At 39.9% G+C, this 21,928-nt stretch overlaps 1 protein-coding gene across 5 annotated transcripts in view; it reads right to left on the bottom strand.

Annotated features, from left to right (window-relative positions):
- Positions 1 to 2,552: 2,552 nt before the first annotated feature.
- The window catches only part of ate1 (arginyltransferase 1), a 37,210-nt gene continuing 17,834 nt past the window's right edge, over positions 2,553 to 21,928 (bottom strand). For all 5 annotated transcript variants that reach the window (XM_088305357.1, XM_088305352.1, XM_088305355.1 and 2 more), the window contains 4 exons: positions 21,208 to 21,389; positions 17,245 to 17,344; positions 8,529 to 8,649; positions 2,553 to 4,476 (listed from right to left, as the gene is read on the bottom strand). In XM_088305357.1, the coding sequence (XP_088161483.1) occupies positions 4,298 to 4,476; positions 8,529 to 8,649; positions 17,245 to 17,344; positions 21,208 to 21,389 (582 nt within the window). In that variant the 3' untranslated portion in view covers positions 2,553 to 4,297. The remainder of the gene's footprint in view (positions 4,477 to 8,528; positions 8,650 to 17,244; positions 17,345 to 21,207; positions 21,390 to 21,928) is intronic.

Below are 21,928 nucleotides of genomic sequence, written 5' to 3'. Positions count from 1 at the left end.
TTTTGAAGTAAATAAAACCAAGTTAAAACACTTAACTGCATTAAACACATTTTAGATTAATCTCAGAGAACACTTTATATTTATATATATATAAATAAAGGAGGGAGAGAGAGAGCAAGAGAGAGAATACATAGTCAGCCTGGTGAGTTTTTCTGCAATCACGTCATTCTCACCACTTTGGTTGCGTCAGCTTTATGAAGCAATAAATGAAGAGTTTTAAAATCTTAATTAGACACCCATTTTCAGTCTTCCACCAGAGACCAACTCCCCCATCAGATGCCAAACACTCCCCTTGACAACAAGAACAGCATTCAAGAGGTGAAAATTTAAAGCTCTGCAAATATTGACTGCTCCGTGGCTTTCATGCAGCAGGCTTAGGAGGGAATGACCCGAACCTCCACCTGTTTTCTCAGCAGCTTCGCCACATCCAATAAAACACACGAGGGCAGTTTCTTTACAGGAGCTAAATGAGATTTAGGTCGGAAAAACAGCAGGGAGAGAAGGAGTGAAAGAAGATTTAGATTCCTTGGAGGAGACGGCACACATATGAGAGGAGGCTAGTTGGTCAACTCCCACCATTGCCTGAAGATTTGACTATTCACACTGACCCATTAGTATTCTAATGCCAGTGGGAATATGTATGACTGCCTTTGAGCGAATGAGATGCGCAGGCCTGAGCCAAAGAGGAAAAAGGCAATGAAGACAAGGAGAGACATTTATGTGTTTGGGACGGAGGCGAGCACAAACACATTGAGGGTGTTAAATGACGACGTCTCCATTATTCTTCTGATGCATTAAAAGAGGGGGGGCGTTGTCATGTACAGTAAATGTATTTTTCCTTTTTATTTTTCCACGCGAACAGTTGATCCTAGATATTGTCATCACATCTAACCTGGAAACATTAGAAGCCCGATGTCAAAATTCTCTCCGGTTTTGTCTCCAGGGAGACGATGACTCCACTCTCCTCAAGAACAGTCTGGTGATAGTGTGTTGAATCTGGGTGACAGAAGTCCGGCAGGAGAGGGTCCCCTCACCCCCCGGTCCTCTTCGATAATCCCCGGGAGAGAGACTGGGCATTTAGAGTGATATGTGCTTAATCCAGGGTGGCCTTGCTCACAAAAGATCCTGGCACTTCCTCTGGCTTGGGAGCTTCCGCTGATTTGGGGGGTCTGGCGTGGGTGCAGTGCAAACACACAGCAATAATAAACGTCTGAATCACATTGGAGCAGACAACAGATGTACAGTGTAGACATACACAGACATGGAAATGTGGGGAAAATAAATTGGGTGTGAGAGGACAAACTAAAGACCTATTTTCTGAAAAGAATGAGGGAAGTGTACTTTCTCTTTCAACGGTGAAATACAGAGTGCATGTTATGGAAGGATCGAATGAGGCTCAAAACATGTCACGGCCTACTACACTACATATCTCCAAAGAAAGAGGACGCTTCATGCATGGTTGAAAGTCCCTCTGATGCGAGAAATATGATGATCACCCTATCCATCAAATGAGAGAGTAGAATCGTTTTTTTTTGTGCTAAATATGAATATTGTTTTGTCTGATTTTTTTTTCTTTAATTCCAGTGTTGTGACTTCTGACAAACTGCATGTTTTGTTTATCTCCTGTTTTTGCTCACACAAGCTAGATTGACATTAAAAACACATCCACTTGCAGCTTTAAATGTCAGCGCAGGGAGATACTTCACTTTTCCCTTTTCTATTTTCCAACATTAGAATCAGATCCTTGGCAGTTAAAGGTCAACTCAGACTTCATACTTAGTGAGGCAATTATACTCCAGTCAGGTCCAAGGCTCCAAGGCCTGCCATGCTGCGTCATGCAACATTATGAACTCACTACAAACCAGCTGAGCCGTCCAGGTCACTTATTTTGACTGGTCTACATCCGCACTAATGCTGACTATAGTACGGTGCTTGGACCAAGACTAACTTTTCATGACAGTGCCAAGTGTGTGTGTATATGTAGGTGTGTATTGTTTCCTTATAAAACTTGACAAAGTCTTGGTGAGCCTCAAATCCCATTCCAGAAGGAAAAACCAGAGGGGTTCTCTGGACTAAATCATAAATTAAATTAGATTTAGGTTTGGGGCTATGATTGGGTTGTAGTGAAAGAAAATTAGTGTTCTGTGCAGTGATGGAAACGTGTGCATCATACCTACAAAATCAAACCTGTGACACGAGCTCGCATCCAAACTGCAGTTCTGGAGAATCAGCCAGTCAATCATTCCTAATGCCGAAGGACACAGATTTATATTCTCACCAGTTTGATGTTAAAGAAGACAGCATGGTAGTGATGACTGACTGTCAACAGTGTTGTTGGGTTTGGTTGAAGGCAGACAGGTCTGAACTTGTACAGGATTGCGCACTGTTCAGAGCAGTGACCGAAACAAAAACATAAATCTTCCAGTCTACTCCTTACCTAACACAAACATTCACTTTGCTCTGTTTTTACAGTATTTCAAAGTGCTCATTCCTCAAAAATTTCAGATAAGACTGCATCATTGCAAGTTTTGGATAAAAAGAAGAGCCCATGGTCCAGCAGGCAACATACAGCCCTTTATTTGGTTAACAGTCGATATTAAAAGAAAAGCACAGAAATCTATGAACATAAATACAAAGGCCTCACTTAAAAATTTCTATCACAATGTGGTTTATCAGGAGAATGATGTAATTGGGTGTAATGAATCTGAAAGTAATTAAGAAGGTACTTTTTAAAAGCAAAGAACATTTACGATGAAAGTATAAAAATGTATATATACCTGTTCAACTGTGATGAGTGAGGCCTAGAGTTGAAGGGCTACATGGCGTGTGAGTGGCAATTCGCATTGAATGAAGAGATAAGCACAGATAGACAAGACAAAGGAGAGGCAGCAGAACGCTCAGGCCCAAATAGGGGCAAACCAAAAACCCACATTACTACCAAACAGTACAATAAAGTTCAGCTTGTAATTGGTTTGGTTAAGGTGCTGGTACTTCACACCTGGTCTTGTTTGCTTTTCAATTATGGCCGCTGGTAATTGGCGACAGGTTAATACACAATTCATCATTTTTGGCAGTAAGAGCCAAAATCGTGATTAGCGATCAATCTACCATTCAAATGAACAAGGTAACATGATGCTGCGTCTCAAAGGGATGGCGGCAAAATTATTTCACTATAACAACCAGCAGAGGGCTCAAGCAATTCAGGACTGAGTAGTTTGCTGACTAAATTAATTGATAAAGGAATTGAAACAGAATGTAAAAATGAAATATTGCCGTTCATACAATGAGGTACCGATACTAAATAAGAAGGGCAATTGATTGAAGGCCATTTTAAATTTTTAAAAAGGGGGTACGTAAACCTGCAAGCCTTTGTGCATTTGGAGGATGGCACTTATGTTGTGTCATTAAGTGATTTTCCTTCTTCCAAACGTTAGAACATAAATTACTTGCGAATGGTTACCCAAGGCTTTCATTTGAAATTTCAGGATCAACCCACTGTAATCATTAAAGATGACCTTGTCATTTTGGAATACACAGGTCCAACTGTTCAATTTCAGCACTTTTTGCACAGCTTACTGTTCTCTAACAAAAAGCTGAAGAGTAGATCTATGGGCATATATCTGCAACTTTTTGGGGGGAGTAGCCTACTGTAAATCCTTTGTGGGATATAGATTGTATTACTGAATGCATTTTCTGACATCTAAACTCAATGTAAAGTTGACTCAAAAAGACAATTGCGCAAGTTAAACCTAGAAAATCAGTTTACACGCCCATCCTAATGTCTAATAATACTTTGTAATGTAAGACATAAGCTATGATGGTGACAATCACTGTAATAGATACACAAATAGAGTGATATCTTGCATCAGTAGTAGACAAACTACCAAGGACTTCAACAATACGAACAATGAAATAATAAACAGAACGATGGAAAACATTCAGCATCTTCATTTTAATGGCATGCGGCTAGAAGATAAATTCTGTTAGATAAAAATGTTCCATTCCCAATGTCGCACTGAGGTCATGATGCATCACTGACCAATCTTTGAATAGCAGTGCATCGAGCTCCATATCATCGGTTGCAAACTACCGTGGTTGGCGACTACGGCAGGTTGAATGAAATATGAGGGAAAAAAAATCGCATGGTATAAATCAGTTTCCAAACTTGACAATGGAAATGCAACAAAATTATCTGTACTGTACTGAACCTCAATTGTACTGCTTGGCTGAAATTACTTTTAAGTGACTGTTGCTGGGAGGTGGATTTTAAAAGCTTCAGTGGTGAGATTCTTCAGGCTTAGGCTCGGTACAGCAAGATTCTTTCAGCACAGTTCTGCCCGACCAAGCTAGCATATTCTCTCACTTCCGTCTCTTCACTGGAGCCTCTCTGTTTGCGGGAATAAACCGCGTAGGGCATGACGGTCCGTCGGTGGAGCACCAGAGCTCTGCCCACATCTTTCAAGACCCGAGCATCTCCTGGAAACAAAGACACACAGATGCATATGTAAACAAACTCAAGAAGAAGGCATAACACAATTAACAAGCCTCAGTTTCCCTCCTTCTGACTTACCTCAGAGTGACTCGCCAAAGTTGCTTCATTATTCCGAGAAGCAGTTGGAGGATCAGAAAGCAATTTAGCTCCAGAAAACACTAACTACACTCTGCCCTAAACTTGAAGTCATGGCAAAGCATGAGCGGGCAAATTAGCTTTCCTTGTTTATATGGCCTTGCTCAGTGCTGGCTTGTCAAACTCAGCATCTCATTAGGCCCCGTGTTATACACTGCCAGCATCTATTAGGCCTGTGAAAACACAGTTATTCTCAAAAGTGCATATGCAGCTAAGCGTGGTCCTCCGGAGAGGTGGTTGGAAAAAGGGTGAAAAATGATGATCTTCTCTTTGATATTCAAATTCGCACCTCCTGGAGAGAAAGGCTGAGCCACAGTACCCACAGACGGCGCCAGTAAGAAGAGGAAGAGGTTGCACACAGCAGGGAAAAGACTGAGCTGTACGTACAACACGCTGTCCTGCAAAGAAGTAGGCCGACGTGCAAAAGTTGGCTCCGCGCTCGTGATCTTGTCAATGAGATTATTCATTGTCTAGTCATTCTAATTTCGCGCACATTTTCACAAGATCTTTTGAAACCATCGTTCCAGTACTAATATGGCACATCCCTGGCAAAATACTGACAAATACATTTTTGTGAAACTGATGGCTATTGATTGAGAGATTACACAATACTGCTGGAAAAGTAATTTGTCCATTGAGGTGCCAGTTTACGCAGAATCTATAAATGTTGGTGTAACACAGCTTCCCCTGTTTTTCATTTTAAAGAGCGTTTCGGGGTTCCATACTCCACAAAGGTCCATAACAGAGTAACCACATCTTATGTTTATTGCGAATTTGCCATTTACACAGACATCGATCTACTTTTGGTCTTCTGCGAAACATTCCATTGCCATTATGTATCCCCGCCACCCCACTGCTTTTTCATTTGAGCAGAAATTTGAAGGCCAAATAAACATCTTGAACTCCTTCTTTGGTTCCTCGAGTCATTACTGTGATTTTTCTTGCAGCGTGGCAAGACACATTACACTACTGGAAGGCACCACTGACATCAAGGTCAGCAGCCTACAGTAAATTTAGGAATTTTGCAAAGACAGAAGGTGCGTGAGAGTCATCTGCAGTCACATGACTACCTTACAAAACATTAATCAAAGTAGCAGTGTTCTATCTTTTTCCATGGTAGAGCACAGATGTTTCCAAAAGAAAGTTGGAATGATCTATCCAGGCCATTCCATTTAGTTCTAGCTCCCACAATTTGGCACAAAGAACAGCAATATCAGGCTCAAATTCCATTTGCTGAAAAATCACAAACCAACATTACTCTAGTTTACATTTGAAAAGTACAAATGAACAATTTTATTAATTCATACTTCCTTTATCAGCTTTGCTATTGAAAGTAAGAAATTTGCCCCCCCCTCAACAATATTTAAGGAAAATTTCACAAATGTATCATATTTAACCAGTGTCAAACTGAAGACACAAAATGGAATGGCAATAATTTTAATTTCAAATCGCTCTTGGTGGCATTTAAAAGTTAAGTGTCAATGAATTCACCAGATATAACCTCAACTTGCCTCCTTAAGTTCATGATCAGAGTGACATGCCATTTAAACTTACAAGTTACACTTCTGGTGTGTGCATGACACCAGTGTTACATATCGCTGTCCCTTTGTGCAGATTATTTTCTGTGAACATTACACAGACCTTAATGGTGTGTAGTCCCACACAGCTTTAAGATAGTCTATTAACCTCCACTTTAATACAGACCAGAACTCAGAGTGGAGACACAAGACCCTTTGCCTCCATTCGCTTGCAGCAATCCAAACATCCGCTATGAACATAAACAACTTCCTTTCACTTCAACTCTCTCTCTCTGTCCCCTCTTTGATGCATCATTCTGAGTTTGAGTAAGTTCAGACAGCCTTTTCAACCGCCTTTTCCGTCCATCTACCGGACGTTCAGTGACATACTGCTTTGAGGTCACAGTTCTTAAGCATCTGGGTTCAAGGGTCGGAGGGAAGAGGAGTGAGAGGGTCAGGGCTGAAGCTGGAGGCCTTGACACCTCGCCACACTTCTCGCTCTTTTCATCCATATCCAACTTTCAAGATATGCTCAACACTGGATGCTGGTCAAAGGAGGACCATGGGCTATTTCTTTAGACGTGAACACTTCCTTTACCCTCTTGTTGCAAGGCCAAATGCGGTCTGGGTATGAAAGGAAAAAGGCCAACATGTCGGTGTAGTACGGAGACAGTCTTTGACTAAATGAACAGGGTTCAAGACCTCATGTTAGTAAGCTTTCGTTCAGCAGGATGTGCTACAATCCCAGAAGAATCCTTCTAGGAGTGCGAGAAAGGCGTGGCTGAGATGATTGGGAAAGTGCGTTCGACTCCAGGCTGATGAGGGAACGTGCAGTTGGCAGTTTGGATTTGAAATACACTTTTTGTGACACCAGTCCCTGGAAGCTTTCTGACATAGCTCACGTGAGACATGACTATAGTGTATGACTAAATGAAGGAATACACCTGGATGTTGGGGGTGAGTCGACCACCTGCTGTTAAGATTAAGTTCAACACTCACCCCGAAAAAAATAAATAAATCAGGAGCCACAATAGAGGTGATTATCTTGAACATTTCAAGTCAAAGTTTGTGTATGTCACACGTTTGGTCAGTACACTGTTTATAATTGAAGAGGTTGACCCCGCAACAGAAACATTTCTTGCTGTGTTTATTCATCAGAATGGACAATGAACCTGGCTTTTTTCACTCTCCTAAATAAACAACGATAGTGAATGTGTGAGAAATGTCATATGTGTTGTGCGGATTGAGTAAATATTATACATACACAAGAGAAAGGCCATGTTGAAGTCTTCAGGCACTTGAAGTGTAAGTGACGTGATCAATGTGGGGCTGCTTAAGCTGGTTAATTAAAAATTAGACTTGCTCCCTTTAAATGTTTTTTTTATTTGCTTTATTTTTATTTACATGTCGAGTTTTATTCAGTGACGAAATGACATGTCTTTATATCACCGCATATGTCCTGGACATACGCCTCAAATGTGTGCTATGCCGTCATTATGACACATAGAAGGTCATTTTGGCCACACCACTGGGCATATTTCTGGAATACTGGTCCCAACGCCCCACACCAGCAGATGCTCAAACCCACAAGCTTGGCAACAACTCTGCCTGAGAGTTAACTATCCAGACAGCCAGCACTGAAACATGTTGACAGTGAGTTTGGACAGTTAGGCCTGAAATAATGTTCGGCCAAGAGCAACAGTCCACAGAGGAATGGAGGCACTACAAACATAAACTTGTCATAGCAAATCTAAACTCTGACCGTGACACATCATCGGTGTTTGTGCCTACAGATGGATTAAGGATATTAAAGAGAGAACGCCTAACATGACTATCTGGTCGACAAGTAACTGAAAGTAATGTTTATGGCAATTGTTTTTGTAATTCTTTTAATAATTCAGTATAGTTATGAAACTAAAAGCGCACTCAATATCCCTCACAACTCAAAGCTGGTAATTTTTTATTAGGCAAATACCAACGGGGCAAGCGATGCCTAAAAATATAGTCAATAGCCCAGAATCTTAAACAGTGGAAAGAGTTGATTGTTTTAGCGACTTCTCAATAGGAGGATTTTCAAGTATGACCTCATTATAAGAAAATATTAAACTGTCTCTTGCATTTATAAATTCCCATTGGCCTCTCTATTTTCCTGTCAGTATAGATCCACTGTCATGTCTTTAGCTTGGAGTGCCAGTATAAAGAATCAGCCTCCCCCCTTTTTGTCCACTTTGCTCTACATATTTTCACATACAAGCTTTGCTTTCTCTACTTTGCTAGTCCTGCTGCTGCTCCTGTGTCACATTGTTTTACCTAATTAAAAAAAAAAAAAAAAAAACACAACCCATTCAAAAGCTATCATGTGACGAGACTAGAAAGTTGAGTACCTTCATCAGGATTCGGGTTGAAACGAGCATATCGGGAATTCTCTAGGTGTGGAAGGCATTGCTCAATGTTTACCCAGACATAGGTTTCTGGGCAGAGCAGGTCTGCAGGCCGGTATTGTCCCTGTAATGACAATAAGGAAAATACAGATCAAGAGGATTAGAGGTGGCACATCCATACGCCTCTCTCTTAAGCCTGTATCTCACTGAGCGGCAAATGTTGGAAAACGCATCGAATTTTGAGTTAAAGCTTAACAACTTACTTGTTGCAAACAGTTTTTCTTGGCACGAGAAAAATTTGAAAATGATCACATCTATTGTGTTGCTAACATTGGCCGCTCAGCAAGATGACACGTATTCTCCACATCTATCAGAATGCAAGTGGAAACAAGGCCCAACGAGGCAGGCAACAAGGAGTACCCTATATTTTGCAACGCCTCTTGGGGTGAATTTAAGGACACGAATAACAAAAGTGAGGTGGTGAAGCAGTTCGTGAAAGAGAAATTTGAAGGCAACAACATCTAAGTACAATTTTTGTGTGTTAAATGTTCTGATTTGGACATATCTTCGACGGTGGTCCGCAGAATCCTGAATGCTCAGAAAGGTTTGTGCACGTTTTCATTGGGTTGGGTATGCTGTGGGTTGGGTATATAGATTCGCCTGCTGCTCCAGGAGTTGGCAAACAGTCCCAAAGCTTCCCAAACAGGGGGAATGGAGTGGCAAATTGTTGCTCATCGTCGCAATACTGCCTCAAATAGCCGCTAATACTCTGCATTGTCTTTCGCAAAAACTTTCCAAAACAATCGTGCATTGTCTCGCAATCTATCACAGATGTTCAATGATAATTAGATCAGCTTTCATAAGCTCAACTTTCATTTCACAAGTCCAAAAACCAAGTGCTGCGGTTTGTCAATGTAATAACAAATTACAGTCGCCAATGACATTTTCTATGGACATGAAAATTTGAACACATTATTGTCAAGCATTTGTGGCTTTGAACTGATTTTAGTCCATACTTGGTTGTTCTTTGACAAACTGAAACTTAAAAATCAATTATCGATAAAGCTGAGAGTCTACTGTTGTTTTGTTGTTTGTCAAAGTCCATCTTTGCAGTTTCAAGATGACCATATTGCCGACTAATCACTCTATAAACCTTCGAACTGTATTGCGTGATTACAGTAGTTGTTCGGTGCTATCTTGGTAAAAACCGTTCCACACAAGACAAGCAATGCTTTAGGGTCAAAGGTGAAGCAACTTGTAAATTGACCCCCACAGGTAACACAGCTTACGAATAAGAGCTGAGCACAGGTTCAGACGCCTCTCTTTCTTTAAGCCATGTTTTCTTTGTCTGGCCTCATATGCTGTCTGCAACGTAAAAGTGGGAAACGAAATACGGCCACACATTGTGATAAGTGCTTATAAAATTGGTACGGGTCTGCATTTGACATAATATTTTGCAGTGTTAATCAAGATGAACAAAAACAAATGTAGAGCAAACAAAAAAATAAGAAAATAACCATTATAAAGCATCTGTGTTCTGACATATTGATTCAAAGAAACAACAAGGCTGACAGACAAAAAAAAATCCGATTCATAGTTTTAGTCTGAAGTGAGTCTAGAAATAGGCTTTCATTATTGAACTGAAATTAATGCTGAATACATGTGAGTTTTATTCATTAAGTCTTCTAATGCCAGTCGGTTGTTACTTTTTGAAAAGGAAACCAACCAACAAATGCATGCAATCACACATGAACAAGGATGTAGCAGAAAACAGATATTAGCATGCTTGAAAGTGCTTGTGTTAACAGATGGCCAGAGGTGGAATGCTGTGCAGCAGAAGTTGTAAAGGACACGCACATTGATCTGATGCTCTCCATCGCCTACAGCCTCCTACAACTGTCAGCATAGGTGGCTTAACACTCATACACTCTAGCTCACCTCTATAGAGCCGGGCAACACTGCAACACTAAATAGTTATGCACACTCACACCTGCTCGACTATAAAAGCAAACATATTTCCTTTTTACAGGCCTCAACAGCTCAAATCAAGCATGGAGTATGGCAGGGAATAATGAGGGAGATGAGAGACGCTTTTCAATTAGATCTCTTCACATGCTGGTGTCTAAATATAAAACTCATATATAAATATGTAACTCAAAATATTTAGTTATGAATGTTTTATAAAATGAAGGTCAAATAAAAGTAGTTTGCAGTGAACTGAAAGTGAATACTGGTTGTGTTTCAACTCTCCTTGCTATGGCAGACTGACTACTGCGGGTGTCTGTGCCAAAAGAAGTAAAAGGCCCAGATGCTGATCTCACAAAAGCTGTAAGCCGTGTGGGGTGAGAGGTGTAAACATTGAGGCCTGGCTGCCTCCTCACACTTGACAAAAGATTTGCGTCGCTAAATGTACGAAATATAACTAACCGGGGTTTGTGTACGCATTCATCCTCTTGTCCACTTCAACCTGCGTCAGTGGAGAATCGATCGTCACGGTATTTTTGAATTGTAAAGTTGATCCCATGAATTCCCATCCCTGCTGTAACGTAGATGCTGAAACCGGAAAAAATAAGCCGAACTCCAAAAGAGAGAGCAGAAATCTTTCAGAAATCTCATCAAAAAAAAAAAAATCACTACAGAGTCTTTTAGGAGGGAGCATTTCAGTGCTGATGTCATTTTTACATGCAAATCCATAGTGCCAATGTTAACATCAATGAAGCGTCCCTTTAAGGACGATTACAGTGCGAGAATCTGAGCGTAAAAGCACATCGCTTCACATCCAGAGTGCTGCAAAGCTGTTGTTTGAATTTCCGCGTTTTAAGAATTATTCAAGGGCAAGACGAGAAGATTTGGTTTCCATAGTGTGAGTTTTCTTTGCAACACCCACATCTGCTGCTTATTTCCTATTCATATCACTTAAGTTTTCCCAAACTCTAGATCAAGTGTCTCCTATCCCGCAAGGGTGCATGTACAAACAAGGCAATGTGGAGAGTGCAATAATGGATAGAATTGCACCAAAGGTGTAGTAAAACAGTAGTTACACAAATCTGGAAATATACCTTTTTTTTTTTTTTTGTTTTACAAATAAATAAATAAATAAAAAACATGTTTCATGGCAAGAATTTGGTCGTGAGTAGAAATGACACATACAAGCATTTTTGACTCAACAAACATATACGGTCAGTGTGTCAAATGTGCAGGTCATATTTAATAAGTTGTTTAGTTGTTCTTCATTTAGGCCAAGAAACAAATTAACTGGAATACAAAGAGATCTAGTGTGACCCAGAGCCAAGCAGACTTAACCCAGCCTGGTCTGGGGTTGTGCTCTGACCCAGGGTCAGATTCAGCCAATCTCAGTCCCCCGAAAATAAATAAAAATAAACAATAAACACGGGCCATGATACTTCCATCCGTTCTCCTCTCAAACATAGAACCGTTCATCATTTTAACGATTGTTGAAATGTACGCATTCCGGCCCGACAAGGTGGCACAGCCGGGCCATGTGGCTGCTGATAGATGCACGTAAACAGCACGATGCACAAACATACACATGGAGCTAGACAAATAACGCGAGGAGCCAAGCAGCCTGGACACAAGGATAGCAACACTGAAAGACATGTCCAAACAAGACATGACTCTGAATGGGGACCAACACAAACACACACTCTCACTGCAGACTGCAACAATGTGTGTATTTATGTAGTGGTGGAGGTCCTTTTGCAAATGGTCTGAACATGTCTGGAGTCTATGTTTTGGGGGAGATTTATACTACGGGCAGCAGTTTAAACAGACAGTGACCGCCAAGGCTGTTTCACCCTAGTCAACACACAACCACAGCACAGCCGTCAAATAAAGTATCCAGGCTGTGGGCCCCAAGACAGCCTTCATAAGCCCAACATCAACCCACCCTTGCTCTACCTCACCCAGCAATGCGTCATGGCTCGATGGGTGACAGGTTAATGAGGAGAAAATATTTTTATAGGATCACATTACAACTGACTCCTGAGAACCAATGGTATAGCTTTTATGGGTATCAGTTCACAACTTTGGCATCTTTATCTCTTTATCACTTTTGGGCTTTACAGGCAGGCAAGCCTGATATCTGTCTCACACTCACTACGTCTTAGTGACAAGTGGAACTACAACTAATCTTAAAAGCACTTTCTTACGTATCCAATTAGACTCTCCCTGTAACACACACAAAAAAAAATTTCTAATGGGAGCTCCTCAGAGCATATCAAAAGATGCTCATGTATTTGGACCAGTCTTAAATAAAAAAAAAAAATAATAAAAAAATAAATAAAAAAGGGGTGGGGGGGGCAGCTGCGGCAGTTTTAAAAAATAAATAGTGATTAAGGTAATAGCAAGGCAAACACCTCTGGCTGGCAGCTAGAGGGCCCTGGCTCTGCTCAGCATGACACCATCTCTAAACTCTCACTTTCAGCTCCGTGACCTCCGCACCACCCCCTTGCTCCAAACCTTGCAACCACTCATACCCCCAACTGCATCATTCAATCCACAGAGCGAGGGAATCTCCTCCTGACCTGACCCCTTGAACCTTGCTCTGTCAGACCCTCACCCTGTCAGCAATACTCCCGGGGGGTGCCAAGTGCTGGTTGCCACAAGACCAGATTGTAGTCTGTTAGTGATTTGTTAGATACACAACTACAACAAGGCAAGAAGAAAAGTGTTGATGTGGCAAAAATGGGGGGAAAGAATGGTAATGGTAATATTTAAAAAAAAAAAAAATGTCTGTTGAGAGGTACACCATTGGTGGTCTCCTATTGAGTTAAGTAAACACAGTTGGGAGAGGTTGTCAGAGACGCAGGGCAGAGTGTGAAAAGCTTTGCCTCAAGACAAGTTGAAAATGGACCTGAAAGGCTTTTTTTTTTTTTTAAGATCCATCTATCCATTATCCAAACCGCGTATCCTTAAATGGAAAAACAAAAAAAACAAAACAAAAAACAAATATCTCAAAGATGGTGAGTAGTGTCTTACACTTTATCTGGGAGTTAAACAAACATCGACTGTAAAAAGGTAAACATTTGAGGAACACCTAAGGCTACTTCAGAAGTGCACAAAAGTGATCCAAGCATGAAGACATGGCAAATGAAAAAACAAGATCCTCACTGCTGCTGAAGTATTGTGCCAACAAAGCTTGTATTAAGGCCCTCGAACACATCTGCTATCATATTTAGTTCTCAATGAATTCATATTTGATGGCAACATCTGTTTGCTTGTTTCCTATCAATTTTACAGCCAAACCAAATTGGGAGTTGCTTTGTTTTTGTTTTTTTTAAACAAAAACAAAACAAACGAACGGTCTGTTGAATTATGACACAATTTAGAATGTCTACAAATCTTGTACAGAAAGACAGAAAAAAAATATATAATAATAACCCAACTTTCATGAAATGCTCCACAAAGATGCGGAAGGGGGCATCCGTCACTGTCATTCTTAATCTGCCCAGATGTACAAGTGACACTGAGAATGTGAGGTCACATTCTCATACACAAAACATACTGCATGAACGGGGGCCCTTGGGGCAAAATATGCATTCAGTCGGCTATCTGAGACGTTTTGCAAGTTATAACCTGCATCTTTGTACCAGGAGAGGAGACAGGTTGAGTGTGACCTACAGATAGCACTGTAATTCAAAGAAAAAAGGAAACTCTTCCAAGCTTAGATACATCATAAATGTGTGAATCTTACATGGACATGGTACATTGCAGAATATGCATTTTTCAGCACAATGTAATAAGAGCCCAAAAAGAGTAAGTAGGTTGAAGCAGAAGCTAATAGATGCCTGCACCGCCACACATCATGCAGTACAGCAGCGAAGTTCAAAATCCAGTGATAAACCAATGACGACCCACTCTACTCTATATGTCGAAATAAGATGTGATCTTAAATACTATTCTAAGAAAGAAAAGAAGAGAGAATATTCATTGAAGACGTTGTATTAATGCAATTGTAACAGGCTGAAAAGCATCCTTTACTTGAGGATGATTGTAGATGAAAAAGTTTATAAAAATGCTGAGCTAGAAATAAACAGTGTGATTTCACATTTGTTGTACAGACGCCAAGAAACATTGACTTGTCCTTGTTTTAAGGCATCAATTACATCGTCATTACAAACTGATTTTAACTAACAAAAGATAGAGAAAAAAAAAGATAACTTTTCAAAGACAGAGGAAGTGGGCATGTGCAATTTCTGAATCCAAAAACACATTAAAAATGGAGTAAGTGTGTCGCGCTAGCACGGCAAGAAAGTTCGGAGTTTTAATTTTTTTTTTTTTGTATTTATTTGTGGATGGGGATTGTTTTGACAACACTGTCATTTGTATTGTGAAACAAAAACAAAAACAGACGTATTACTCCATCTTCTGATTCAATTGATGACCAAAACCTTCCGATCGCTGATCAACCCCAATATTAGCATTTTCCGGTTGCGCCAGGCCAGGTAAACAAATGAAAAACCCTCAATACACCCGCTGAGTAACTCTTTTTCTTCTGAAAATGTGATCATATAAACACATATCAGGAAACCACCACTGGAACATTCTTCTGTGTTCCGAGAAAGCTCTACATATCTGCAAGGAATCTTGATCTTTTAAGAACGGGGAGTACTTGTATGCAACACATCAGGCGCGCAGCCCACGGGAAATAAACATGCAGAGGTAAACCAACAGAAACTTGGAGCATTCCAATCGATCACAATTACCATTGATAAAGGAGTAACTGTTTGCTCACATATGTTAACAACTCATTCCGAATGTTTCAGAAACCGTAATTTTGACCTCAACCCAAATATTGACGCATACAAAGTCAAAGAAGGAAGCACATTTGATATATTAAACTTCACATCAAAATCCAATTCCAGCTCAGTTCATCTCAAGAGTGGTTCATTCAGATGGCTTTTTGAGAGGCACTTTTGAAAAAAAAAAAGTGTCAGAAGGGCTGAGACCTTTGGGCTCATTTAGCGTCCAACAGCTTCACCTTCTGCTCTCCACAGCTAAACATCACAAAGACAAAGAGTGCCAAAGGGACAGGGACAAGAGCCAAGGGCAGGATGTCACGTCCGTCCACAAAAACAGCAGCCAAACCAGGAAGGCCCTGTGGGACACGCAGTCTCAGATTTGACAACAAAGAAGATGCTCTGACACTGGCCAGGCAACCTCCTTTTCTGGGCCGGCCTCCAAATCTTGAGTGACCCTACACTTGGGTGCTGGCAGATTCATTTTCACGCGTTGGTTTGCTCTTGGCTAAATCGTACAACTATTTCATTTGTAAGTGTAAATAAGTGGAAAAAAAAACAACACAATAAATAAGTTAAACTTTTAAAAGCACATGAACATGGGTCGTAAAATAATATCCGAGTGAAGATGATGGAACACTTCAAGAAACAGCTTGATTATTATTTGCTGCTGTCAATATATGCTCACAACATAATCTTGTCATAATTTTTTACAGTCCCGCAGTGTACCAAATTAATACGGTCTCAGTAAACTACAACAATGGGAAAAAAGCATCTTGGTGAGTGAAATGAAGATGAGTGGTGTTCAAGAGCTTTGAGTGGAGTCCAGCAGAGTTTAACTGCTGGTGCTTTGATGGATAGAGGTAAACAACAGGAATGTGATCCAAAAATGAGCTAACCTTCTCTACAATGATGCTGGATTTTAGGGGCACCCATACTTGAACAACTTCACAGTATGCGTGTACATTAATGAACTGGATGGGCTCATATGCAAATGAAGGATGAATGTGTGTGTACGCAGCACAAGCAGCGTGTGCATGGGAGGGTTTCTGAGGGAGTGCAAGAGCCCAAGGTGGGAATTCGGCAACCTTCTCACCCTTGTTCTGTGTTCCTCCCCAAGGGTAAAAAAAGGAAGAAGTGGGGAGGTTCTGAGGGAAATGCTGCAGTTGCACACACACGCACACACGTACAACAAATATGGGGGCTGAGGGGGAAATTCCAATGCAGGTGCCGTGGCAACAGTGGTTTCGGATAAAACAGGACTAGGAATAAGATATAATTGATACTGAATGAAAAACTATCCAGAACACAATGCAGACATATTGATAGAATATATATATATAAAAAAAAGGAGATGTGGCACATTGCCATAATCCCCAAAATAAATCCTTCTGTCATTATTGGTTAGTTAGCAATTTATATTTTGAATATGTACTATATAAAATAAGTATAATGATAAACAAACATAGAAATACCTGCAAAAAATAAAAATAAAACCTGATCTATAATTTGTTTGATTTTACTTTTCTGAAACGGAGTGATAAGGTGATATATATTTACTACCATCCCATAGTAATAAATTAATTATGAATGTATGACCCAATATAAAGATTCAATATTTTTACCACTATTACAGGTCCTATTAACGGTTTAATAAACAAAATTGTAATGGGGACACAGAGCCTACGAACGCAAACCTTGTCATTTATATCACCATGTGGCAGGGGCAGCGTACACATTAGATACACATTAACCAAAGTTTTAACGCCGTATAATGGCTGAAAATCGAACCAGTCAGTGATGCAAGTCAACACTATCAACATTTTGTTAGTCAGCATGAACATTACCAGTGATACATTTAATGTACTTAAATGCATATTGCATTTTATACTTTCAAATAATTTGTGTGCAAAAAGTGCTCTGAAGATTATACACATACATTAATGTGAGGAATACAATACCTTGTACCGCATCTTGGGACAGGAGTGAATATAAAAGCCCAGGTAGTAGTGGGACAGCTTTGGGGACTGTTTCTGTAGCTGCCTTGTGAAAGCAATCTCCCTAAAATGGAAAATCCAGATTGGAATGTTAAGATCATTTCACATTTTAGTTCCTGGGTATACATAACACTACAGGTAAACTATAGTTTGCGCCAACAATTAACTTATAACAATCTTATAGTAAATGACATCATTGAAATATCATACTGCATTACTGTGCTTGAATCGACCAAGTAATTAGTAGCCAAAATACTGATTACATTGCTTAGCAACAAAATGCTGGAACATGTCATTACTCGGATCCATATGTAAGATTTTCTGAGCCAAACAAAATTTTAATGGCATACAATTTGTCCCAGGTGCAATCTAAGGTTCTGTCAAACACAAACTGTTCCAAATAAAAGCAAAACCTGCAGTTGTCAAACATGCACAAAAAAACTGAACAAATAAAAGCAAAACCTGCAGTTGTCAAACATGCACAAAAAAACTGAACAAATTAAATGATGAAATGCAAACAATACCTCCGTGTGTACCTCAAACAGTATTTAATGCAGGTATCAGGAAATAAAACTGTCCAAAACATTTAAAACCAGTACCCAAGCTGAGGAAGTAAACACCTATACTCAAAGAGGCAGCTTTTCTCGTCTCATTTCATTAGACAAAAACAATGACCTTCTCTCTATATAAGCACTGAGCCGTTAAGCACAAAAGCAGGTGGTACAAAAGGAGACGATTTATACAGCTTCTTCAAATACAGTAAATGTCTTGCCTTCTTTTATTTCCCCCCCAGTAGTTTCTTCCTTAATTGCATCCTTTTACTAACCGTCCATTTTCTCTTTCCATCTGCCATTTCCTTCACCATTCCATAACTAAATTCCAGCTCTTTTTGTTTCACCCTTCCTTCTACCACCTTTCATCCACCCAAATGAAGGGGGAGAATTCCCTTTCTTTCAATACTTCAGAGTGAAAGAGGCCTTAACATAAAATAGATGCTCTGAAAAATAAGACATGGGACAAAGCAGGCCAGGGGAACATGGGGGAGAGAGAAGTAGAGAGAGAGAGCAGGAGGAGAATATAAAACAGCACATTGGAGAAAGCGAAAAGAAGGCTGAGGAGAAGCAGCCACAGCGAGGTGCTAGAAGGTCACCCACTTGCTGCCAGGTTCCTGGGTTCCCATCCCCTCACCACAAAAGGCCTGAATTGAGTGAGAAGGTGGGGGGCTTAAGAAAAGCATGGGGTCCATTCACAAAAAAAACACTGGAGACCCCCCTCTTTTCTCTTGAGCCCTTCACCCCCCCAATCGCACCCCAATGGCAGCAGCTTGAGTTTACTATTATCCCCTCTTCAGCCATCTGACACTCCAGCACAAGCCAATTATCAAGCCCTGATGAGTGCACACACACGCACGCAGGGAGGTGCAGTCTCATATGAACAATGACAAAGTGTGTTGGTTAGTTGGGTAGGATGGTATCGAAGTTGCACAGATGACCAGTCTGTGTATGAATCTACTGTATTTTTAGAAAGAAAGGGGTACTGCAAAAACAACTGAACTTGAGCAGTGTTTTAGCAAATTTGCATTAGAAACAATAAATAAATCACAGCACACCATCACACAAAAAGGTAACAACAGCTATACTTTAACTTACTGACTGCTCAGTCTAATTTTGCTTATCTGGGCCTGCTTAGTTCAACAGAGAGATAGGCTGGTGTTTAATTAGGAACAGGTGGATACACAGGTTAATTGCACATTCTGCCATCTAGTGGATTGAAGGTGGCCCATGGACTGATTCCTCAGACGTGGATCCCTGAAGTTCATCCAGAGTGATCATGGGCCTCTTGTCCACAACTGCGAACAGTGCTCTTCTTGTTTGGGCTGAAAGTTTAGAGGGATGGCCAGGTCTTTGAAGGTTTGTAGTAGTCTAATGACCTTTCCATTTCAAAATTATTGCTTGAAGAGTGCGCCACAAGATGTATAAAGCTTGTTTAGTCCTTTGGATCGTAATCCTGTTTTGCTATTTTAAAATCTATGTTAAGCGCTTTGTTAAAGTTGCAGCTGTTGTGAAATGCGCTATACAGATAGAAATGTATTGTATTGTCTTGTATAAACGTCTTCACGAAAGTATTTCGGAGCTGTCTGTATGATCCTTGGTCTTTGTGATGCTATTTGTGCTTTAAACAGACTTCTGAGACTATCACAGAACAGGTGCAATTATACTGAAAATGAGTCAGTCATTTGGGTCAACATCGGATCATTCAGACTTCTAAAGCGTGTTGGCTGCACTGACAATAAAGGAGCTGAGTAATAAACCAAGACCCACTTTTCTGTTTTATATTTTTTTTAAAATAAAAAGTTGCAAGTATCGAATGAATTTTGTTCCACCTCAAGATCGTGTCTCAATTGGTGTTGATTCTTCACGACAAAATTTCAATTTTACATCTTTGTGTTTGGAGCCTAAAATATGAAAAAAAGGTCATCAAGTCGGGTCGAATACTTTCACAAAATACTGTAATGGAAACAACTTTAAATGCTGACTGACACAAGAAAGTATAGGAGAATTTCACCAGCTCCGTGTTAAAATCCAATGCACAGTATAAAGACTGCTTCAGGCCTCTTAATGTTCCTTTATGAAAAGAAACACTCATGGAAGAACATACTCAACATCACCCTCTTCAGTTTCCAAATGTGAATTACACATTTACGCATGAAACGTCTCAGTTTGTTCTCACAGAATTTGCCAAAGTGTAGTTGAGGCGACCATAACTGGTCCACTTGTCCTCACAGGATATGCAAAGTTGCTTAGCAGTGATTGTTTAAGCATTTTGAAATAATTATTCAATCTACTTTGGACAGACCTCAAAGAAGATAAATGATATATGTACAACATTACATTAATTTGTGATACTTTTAGATACTACATAAAATAAGTTAAAACATTATGGTAATTGAAAAGTGCAGGATAATAATAATAAGTTTGAAAATGTTTGGAAAATATAGTAATATGTCTAAGCCATTTGAAGGCTTAAGTGGGATTTTTAAGAATGAAGGCCCAAATGTTGAAAAAGAAAACAAGATTTTTTAGGATTCATGGACACTCAGCATTAACAGGAATTGCAATTGGTGACCTTGTGTTCTGTACAGAAGGTTTTGATCACAGACAGCTATGACATGTATATCAAGAAGTAGGAATGATTAAAGATGTGGGCTGTGGTGTCTGTAAACAAGCAGGAGGACATCAGTACAGTGGGCTTCCTGTACTTCCAGGCGAAAACCTTAAACAGACCCAATCACTTAGTTTAAATCTTGAATTCTACTTGAGATTAAAAATAAAAAGTGATGAGAAGCAGCGCACTTTGAATTGCCAAGGTCCCCCCTAAACATGAGCAACGCCTACCTGTCCAAACTGGTCTCACGTTTTTTGTGAATTACACACAAGCACACACAATCACATACTGGACAACATCATCATCAAACCAACATCTGTGAAATATTCGAAAACGTTTACCCACTTTAATGAGGCACATTCTACTGGAATTGCCAGCAATGCATCTATAGTGTGTGGACTGTATGCATGTGTGTGCTCTAATTTCGTTTTGGCAGAGAGAACTGTCGCCAACCAAACCACAGTTGGAAAACTGCCTCTGCTAATGAAATGTGAAGACAGAGGAATGTTCCTCACCAACCAATATGTGTGTGTGTGTGTGTGTGTGTGTGTGTTTGTTATATATAGAATAAAATGGGAGGTTAAATGCAGCAAAGTTCTGTTTTCTAATAAACAGGCTAAGTTAAATTATCTGCCTGTGACATTTTCCAGAGACAATGTGTCATTTCAAATCCTAGTTTTACTGCAAATTGATTGAGTTGACTGGTCTTCAAAATGAAAGTGAAAGTGCTCAGCTCAACCAACACAAGCTCTGGCAACCAACCTGAGAGCAGAGTAGGAGCCCAGAGACAAGAAGGCAAAGTCTGGATGGTAGTACAGGTAGACAGATGACACAGAGGTAGGCAGGATATCGATCACTCCCACTGCCACTATCTGGCCATTTAGCCAGTACTGCTGGTGAAAGGAGCCATAACCCATTTCGGGCCCATCGACCGAGTACTCTGCCTGGGATAGAATAAAGAAAGCAAATAAAAAAACAAAGCCATTACAAAAAATTTGAAATAAGAAATCAAGATTTGACAGATGTAGAAACTTTCAACTTTAAGAGGAAACTGTTTTTCCATTTTATACTATTTTTAGGGGCTCAAAAGTATTTGGAATTTTGATGTACTAATTGTAAATACAACAATAGGCAAGTTAACTTTATTTATATAGCACATTTTATACACAAGGCAACACAATTTGCTTCACAAAAACCACAAGCACAACAGAATGACTGAATAATACATTGGCAGAGTAAAGACAACAACAGTAGCTTAATAAAATTACTAACAGAGTGCACATTGACAAGAATTAATCCAGCCAAAAATTAAAGCAATGGAGAGAACTAAAAAGTAGCTTTTTGAAATAACTAAAAGCCGGTTTAGTTAAATTGATTCAAAAGGGCTTAGAAGACCTTCATCAAAGGGTTCATTAAGCATAATTTTGACCTTGATTAAAGATCATTTATACTTAGGATAGTAGCGTCAAATTACTTTTTTTTT

This window comes from Idiotropiscis lumnitzeri, chromosome 9, assembly GCF_059441095.1.
Source record: "Idiotropiscis lumnitzeri isolate Australia: NSW breed Sydney's pygmy pipehorse chromosome 9, RoL_Ilum_1.0, whole genome shotgun sequence".
Taxonomy (NCBI): domain Eukaryota; kingdom Metazoa; phylum Chordata; class Actinopteri; order Syngnathiformes; family Syngnathidae; genus Idiotropiscis; species Idiotropiscis lumnitzeri.
The sequence above is the reverse complement of the archived record's forward strand: the minus strand, read 5'-3'. Positions and strand labels throughout refer to the sequence as shown.